Here is an 8,177-nt window from a genome sequence, read left to right on the forward strand (position 1 = left end):
TTCCACTTTGGGGCGAAAGGCATATGGAACAGGACGAGTCTTGTGAAACCTTGGCTTCGCATTGTCCTCAAGCTCAATCTGTGCCTTAATGTGTTTCAGGGTACCGATGCCCTCTCTGAACACTTCTCCATGTTTGTCCAGCAATTCCAGACATTTTCGCTTAGGTTTATTTCCTTTTATCAGCTTCTTTTACCTTGGTCTTTGTTTAACACACACGCCCCCTCCTCCTCCTGCTAGCTTGTCCATCAAACGCAGTATCCAGGGGTGGGCAGACGGTGAATTTCCACAAGTTCCAGGTCAACAAAATCCAGTTTTCCTGTCCTTTTTCCTTCCGTTGCACGTTACGGATTCTTATAGACTCGTCGCCAATTCTGTTGTGTTTCTTCTCTTACACTAACAGCAATAAAATGATGAGTTGAACCACGAGATACAGTTTAGGGTCTTTACTGGTCAAGTGCAAATTCAATCACACAGGTATCCCTACGCTGACGTATCCCTTAACCTATTAAAGGTATACTGACCATTCTATCACTTAACAAAAGTAGTGCCAAATGCCTATTCTAAATACTGAAATAATGTATTCTTTTTCCAAATACATAACATGTTGATAGATATAATGTCATATGACATTGTAGCTATGATGCAGATTAATTTATGATACTGATTAATTTATGTTATACAATTCATTTACATTCATTCACTTGATTATAGATCACTTTCTCAAGCACTTTGCCTAGAAAGGGTATGTTGGAGATGGGGCGGTAATTATTAAGGACACTGCTATCCAGTTTTGGCTTCTTTAGTAAAAGTTTAACTATTGCAGATTTAAACGCATTTGGAAAAACACCAGATAATGAGGAGTTTAAAATGTGAAGAGTGTGGGAAGAAAGACTAGCAAAACTATCCTTGAAGAGTCGAGTGGGAATGGGGTCAAGTAAACAAGTAGATGATTTCATTCCCATCACTACTTTATGAAGCGTAGCTCCAGCTATTGGAGTAAAGTTATTCAGTGTAGCAGAGGGGGGGTTGGGTGGAAGGTCCAGTACCAGGTCCCCGCTCGTGTTCTTAATGCTGGATCTTATGACAGAAATTGTATTCTTAAAAAATAAGGCAAAGTCTTCACAGGATAAATTGTTGACCAGATTGGAATTTTGAAATGGATGGAGCAAGCTATTAATTGTGGAAAACAATATTCTGGGATTATCTGGGGTTATTTTCAATGATTATATTGGAGAAGTAAGTCTGTCTCTCTTTTCGAATAGCTTGGTTGTACATTCTAATGTTTTCTCTGAGGATCTCTAGGTAAACAGTTAGTTTAGATTTTCTCCATCTACATTCTGCCTTTCTATACTCTTTTTTTAAGGCTTCGGGAAAAATCGTGTTTCCATGGTGCCGGTCTCTTACAGTGTGCTTTTCCAGCTTTCAGGGCGTCAACACTGTCAATAGATATTCTGAGGTTTTCATAAAATATATCCACAACTTTGTGGAGGGAGCAGCCAGTAGCAGGGGGAGGCACAGAGCTCATCAGGGCAGAAAATGCATCAGCATCTAAATGCCGTTTTGTTACCAATCGCTCAGTGGGGATCAGACTGGCAGTGCAAATGTCAGCAAGAAAAAATACACGAGTGATCAGACAAAGGGACATCAAGGATGGATGAAATGACAATATCAATGCCTTTAGAAAGAACCAGATCAAGTGAGTGGCCTCTAATGTTCTGTTGGTGCACTTACATGTTGAATTAAATCAAGACTCTGTACAAGGCTTATGAACTCTATTGCTTTTTTGTCTGATTCATCATCTGTATGAAGGCTAAAATCTCCGGATAGTAGAATTCGGTCATACTTAATTAGAATAAGCGATAAGATACGCTGCAGGATGGAGCACCTCAGGCGTTCCTTTGTGCCGGCGGCCATTGGACTGTTCAACAACATCAGCGACCCCTGTGCCAGCCCTGAACCCCCCCCCCACACACACACACACACCCTGCACAATGACTTTGACCTGGACCCTAGCCTTATTTTATGAGAGAATTTTCCTATTGATAATTGTACATTATATGTTCACCAGAAAGGAATAATTTCTGTTTATTTTATAAGGTAATGTGAAAGAGTTAATACTGTAATTGAAATGTTGGTGCCCTAACCCTAACCCTCAACTGTATGACTGACAAATGCCATATAGAATACACGTTTGGTCTTGAGGAAGAGGCATCGTGTGTCAGCAATTTCTTTACATTATTCTTCCCCTCTTTTGTAATACCTGCAGCTGACCAAAGGGCACCGTTGGAGGTGTGGCTGATATGCCCAGCAGGTGATAACACCCACCTGTATTTCACATTGAAATGTCACCCATTTTAATCGTTCACATATGTGATTTCTGTGGCCAAGAACAGTTCAGTCAGTGTTTGTGAACTAAGATAGAAATCAGAGAGAACCCTTTATCCCTTTAACTTGTGATGTCACTGGGATGTAAAATCAGACAAATGGGGGGCTGACTTTGTGGATCCATAAGATGCTATGTTGAGTTGTGTATGAAGTTCATATTCTATTCTATGCTAACAGGTATGAACCAGAATTTAAACCTCATTTGGGTTTAAGAACTCAAAGAAAAGTCAACAAAGTCAGAGCCCCATTCACTGTCCATGGAGCAGAGCCAGATTTTACATCCCAGTGACGTCACAAATTCAAGGGTCAGTTCTTCATTTTCTAGCTTTAGGAAAGAGTTTTGCATGTTCACAAGTATTGACTGAACTGTCCTGGGGCACAGGAATAACATTTGTGAATTCAGAAGCAAATAGCTGTTTTAAACTACAAAATGCATCAACGCACAAACACATTTTACTTTCAAACTTTATGGATTGGATTTGTATTACAGGTTTGCAGATCAGGTCTTCCTAACTAGTGGTTGCCTGTAATGTTGGTGATCTGGGAATTGAAGCTTATTCTACTGTTGCACTAATTTTAAGTAAAAATGTAATATGTGAGGAACATATATAATGCAGGAATGTACAATAGTATACAAAACAATACAATAGTAAGCCGCATTCTTATTTTATTGATATCTATATATATATGTATGATCATGCATATCATTAAGTGCAGCAAACCTAGCTTGAATTTAATTGAAAGGCACTAGCCCATTTGCTCTGCCTCCACATTCCCTGAAATTGAAATTGAAGTTTTCTTCCAAATTGATGTATCCATCAAGTGAGGAGAACTACTCTTACGAAATTATACATAGCATGAAATTAAAACAAATTTACATACTCTTCAAATGAGTAGCTAACTTATGTCCTCGGTGGACAAAATTAAAACAGTTTTATAGGCTGGTTATAGTCTGGATTTCAGGAATATTGACTACAGATGAGTTTATCAGTGTTTTGGAAATGTATTTCTCATTCAGTCAGTAAAATTGGATGTGCTTGCTTATTTAGGCCTGCCTGATAATTGAATGGGTTTTGAAATGTCACAAATGCACATGCTTGAAACATTCCATGTAGCCTATGGCCAGACCTCAGCTTCGGTGGAACATGACTGAGAGTTTCCGCCGGCAACATAGGTGATACATGAGGATGGGTCTGATGGTTTGGTCTCTGAGGCCATAGATGAGAGCACTTAGACACCTGGGGAGGATGAAAACAAACACAAAGAGAACAGTCTGGATGCGCACAAATACTATTCTCTTTAATATTCTCACGATAGCTAAGAGGAGTAAGGAGTGCATGGTTGAGGAGAGACTCAGGCCCAGCTGTATCAGATGCAGCAGCACTGTGTTACGAGCCTTGCTGGCTGAGGCTTTGTCTGTGGAGGCAGACCGGGCTGCTACGGTCACACCAATATAGGAGCAAATGATTGCCACACCAGCTGATAGAAAGACAAAACAAGTATAGCCTCTGTCGTAATGATCAGACATTGGCACAAGAAACATGGCTACTCTGGAGCAACGGTCAGTCATCTGCAGACTCTCCAGGTCTTCAAAGGGGAAAGTTAACATTATAAGAACTCGAATGAGGATGTTAAGACAACTGAAGGCCCACACTACAGCGATGGACACGCCTGTGCTTCTGATGGTGATGATGGCAGCGTGCCTCAGTGGGTAGCACACAGCTACATATCTCTCCAGTGACATCACCACCAGGGTGAGAGGGGAGATTTCAGTTGTGAGATTGGTGAGCATATTGAGAATACCACACACAGGAAATGTCAGTGTTATTCTACAAGTAGCCAGTATGTAAAGTAACTGGCTCAGTGCCAGCTGAAGGGTGTCTGCGAAAAGAAGATTATACAGCAGAATGTAACGGGAGGTTTCACGAAACACCGGCTTACTCCTCAGGGTGTACAGCATGACCCCATTAATGTAGAGGAAAGAGCAGCATGGCAACGTAGTCAGAGTGGAAAACAACGCTCTCTCCAGTGACCCTTGATACTGCACTCCAACAGTGATGTTGGTCTGAGATTGATTTGACATGTTAGAGAAGCAGAAAAGACACAAAAAAATATTGAACTATTGATGTAATTGGAGCACAAAACACAAAGAATCCTCTCCAGTGTGTATTTCCAAAACAGTCAAGATCCATCATCTTTCGAAGGGTGACAGCTATTGAGTTTGCATGCAGAATACAAAATCATCCATCGATTTTCCCAGTGCAGACAGTTAGCAGGTTCGAGGCCACGCTCATGTCCACAAGGGCAGAGCTGGTCTGGAGGGTTTGCCTGCCCTCCCATCCTGTATATGAGCTTTGTCTTCACGCCTACTTCATGTGACACCATCATGTGTCAGCATGATCACCACATTAGAAATGGGTGATGTAATGTCTCTACTACCATCTCTCCAATTTAAACGTTTATGATGTTATCAGTTCTTCCCTGGTGGGCGTGGGAATGGAACAGCAACTTCCCAACTTTGAGGAACTTTTAAGAATGTGGTATCTTTTTTTCTTTACTCATAGATCTTTGGGAGTTTCACAGTTAGACTATACCTGGACTGTCACATCACTTCCTGCTGCTTGTGAAGGTGTCTGTTTGACAGCTCTGCTGTGCCCGCTGATTTTAGGCTAGCTTCTCTACCTTTCATTGGACTTTCTATTTTCCTAGGGGTGTAACACTTCACAGATTTCAACCAATGCACTGATCTAAATGTTTGGGGTATGGGTACATCAATTCAAACAGCTTGTATCGGTCAAAAGTTGAGAGCAAATCACAAATTAATACGGGCGTTTTTGTATCGGTATATGATGCGTATCTCAGAAAATATTATTGTAGCAGTTTACTGAATTAATTTCGTTTCTCTCTCTCCCTTTCTTGGCTTGTTTGTCCCTGCCTGCTGCCTGTCAGTCTGTGGGGAGGGAGGCGGCTCCTCCCGTCCCTCACTCAAGCAGAGAGAAACTTTTTACCTCATTGTTGTCGAACACAGAATGCGAAATATCAGAGAATGTCAAACGACAGAGAAAAACAAATATATGATGCACCACCAAACGTCTATAAACCCCAAGTGTGCCCACTTTGGATTTTATAAGCTGCAATTGCTTTGTTAAACTTAATGCAGACATATAATTTAGTAGATGTGTGGCGGATATTTCACCCTACAGTGAGGGATTACACCTCCACAGACATCAAATTAGATTATTTTTTGTAGATCAAGATTTAACTCAAAATATGCTGGAATGTACAATACATCCAATATTAGTTGCTGATCATAGCCCAATCCAAATCGTTTTCAGTTTACCATCACCATCCATTAGATCCAAATAATGGAGAGTCAATAACTCTCAAAAATCAGAGAACAAATATCAGAATATATAAAGAATTTCATAGCCTTAAACAGGGATTCTGTGTCTAATTTCGCAGCCGTTTGTGAAGCTTTAAAATGCTCCCTTAGAGGGGAAATTATTAAAATTGCTAGTCATCACAAGAAAAAACAAAATGAAGAACTTGAAGTATTATCCAATGAAATTCATACAAACCAAAGAACTCTTTCTAGGCATTTTGAAGATGAACAATGGAATAAATTACGCTTATTGAAAATTTGATATGATTATATAATTAGGGGAAGAGTTCAATATGAGTTAAATAAAGCAAGGATAATCTTTTATGAAGGTAGGGAAAAATCAGGGAAGCTTCTGGCAGCAAGATTAAAACAGCAAATGATGCAAAACAATATAACTGGTATCCAAACAGAGAACAAATTAATGACAGACCCTAAGGAGATCAACTCCACCTTTGCTTCTTTCTATGGGAATCTTTATAGTTCCGATAATACATCCACTACATTGCAGTTAGAAGATTTTTTAGTAGACACTAAATTACCAGCTATCTCAGATCGGGAAAAGGCTGAATTAGATAAACTAATAACAGTGAGTCAAATAAAGTGCCATTCTTTCCTTTTCTAAAAACAAACCTCCAGGTCCAGATGGCTATAGTGCCGAATTTTACCAATGTTTTGCCCAGTTATTGCCCCAATATTGTTGGAAACATATCAGACATAATTTGTTAGTGGGTCTTTCTCTCCCCAATTTAATCAATCACAAATGACATTAATTCATAAAAAAGACAAAGACCCTCTTTTATGCAGTAATTATCAACCAATTTCCTTAGCCAACCTTGATAATAAAATTATTGCCAAAGTCTTAGCATCACGGCTAGCACAAGTCCTTAATAAGGTGATCCACATAGACCAGACAGGTTTTATGAAAAAACATAATTCATCTGACAATATCAGGAAATTATTTAACATTATGAAATGGGCAATGAAAATCAACCCATCTGCAGCTACTGTATATGTACATTAGATGCCGAAAAGGCATTCGATAGGGTCGAATGGCACTATCTATTTAACATACTCAATGAATATGGTATTGGCAATGGATACGCATGTTATACTGTCATCCCCAAGCAACTGTCAAAACGAATGGTTTGGTTCCCAAGCCCTTTACACTTCATCGTGGAACAAGGATGCCCTCTTTCTCCTTTATTATTCAACTTAGCAATAGAACCCTTAGCCCAGAAAATAAGATCAACAACTAAAATAAAGGGTGTGACAATTGGAGATTATGCATATAAATTATCGCTCTACGCAGATGATATTATTCTTTATTTAACAGATGTTGCATCATCCCTTGCTTGTTTGAGTAGTACTTTAACATCTTTTAGCACATTCTCAGGATAAGGTAAATTGGACCAAGTCAGAGCTTATGCCTTTAAATGATTCCTGTAACATCCAGTGTTTAAAGAATACTAAAATAAAATGGAAGCAAACAGAAGTTACTTATTTAGGATTAAAAATAACACCAAATTCCATTCAAACTAGAGATATCAATCTCAAACAAATTATGAATAAAGTAAACAGTGACCTCACAAGATGATCATGCCTACCAATCTCACTATGGGGACGAATAAATGCTATTAAGATGACCATTCTGCCAAAAATATATATATTATATATTCCTAAGAATTGGTTTGACCATCTTCATAAAACAATAACCAAATTTATCTGGAGTGGAAAAAAGGCGAGGTGTTCCTATGCTAGACTATCAAGCTCAACACTGAAGGGTGGTCTTAATCAACCAAACTTTTATCATTATTTTCTAGCCTTTGGGTGTTTACAAGCTCAGAATTTTTTTAATCAAGCAACACCTGAGAAAGATTGGATTCAAACAGAAAATACTGTAATGGAAAGCTCGAAAATGGGGCCAAACGGTTTATATTTCACTTGAACAAGCGCAAAGGAAGTTGCTAATAATCCAATTGAAACATTGTTTAAAATAATTAAAACAAGTCAGAAAATCATATCTATTAGCCCGATTACATTAAGACGGCAACCATTATGGAACAACCCAAATATATCAATTAATAAGAAAATCCTGAATTGGACTAGCTGGAAAGCAAAATGTATTACAACAATTCAAGATCTTCTTAAAAATAACAAATTTGTATCCTTCTCAGAACTAGTTACAGAGAAGGGCCTGGCTAGATCTTCTAAACTAGGATGCAGTCGGGGGCCGGCAGCAAGGGTATATCCCCAAAATTCCTCAATCCTCGAAGGCCCCATTAAGGCAAATGTAATTAAATAGCCATTCAATAATCACACAATGAGACTCCAGGGTTAATCTTACCAATTATATTGGTTGTATGTCCCAACTATTTTTATTTCGCCAAATGATAAAAAAATTCCTTCTGTG

At 38.9% G+C, this 8,177-nt stretch overlaps 1 protein-coding gene across 1 annotated transcript; it reads right to left on the reverse strand.

Moving 5' to 3' along the window:
- Positions 1-3,514: 3,514 nt before the first annotated feature.
- LOC139919815 (odorant receptor 131-2-like) lies at positions 3,515-4,468 on the reverse strand. The gene has a single exon (XM_071909704.2). The coding sequence runs from the start codon at positions 4,466-4,468 to the stop codon at positions 3,515-3,517; it is 954 nt and encodes a 317-aa protein (XP_071765805.2).
- Positions 4,469-8,177: the final 3,709 nt, after the last annotated feature.

This window comes from Centroberyx gerrardi, chromosome 11, assembly GCF_048128805.1.
Source record: "Centroberyx gerrardi isolate f3 chromosome 11, fCenGer3.hap1.cur.20231027, whole genome shotgun sequence".
NCBI classification, from domain to species: domain Eukaryota; kingdom Metazoa; phylum Chordata; class Actinopteri; order Beryciformes; family Berycidae; genus Centroberyx; species Centroberyx gerrardi.

Excerpts from the sequence above, each read along its gene's own strand:
- LOC139919815 (XM_071909704.2), bottom strand. The coding sequence starts at position 4,468 with ATGTCAAATCAATCTCAGACCAACATCACTGTTGGAGTGCAGTATCAA.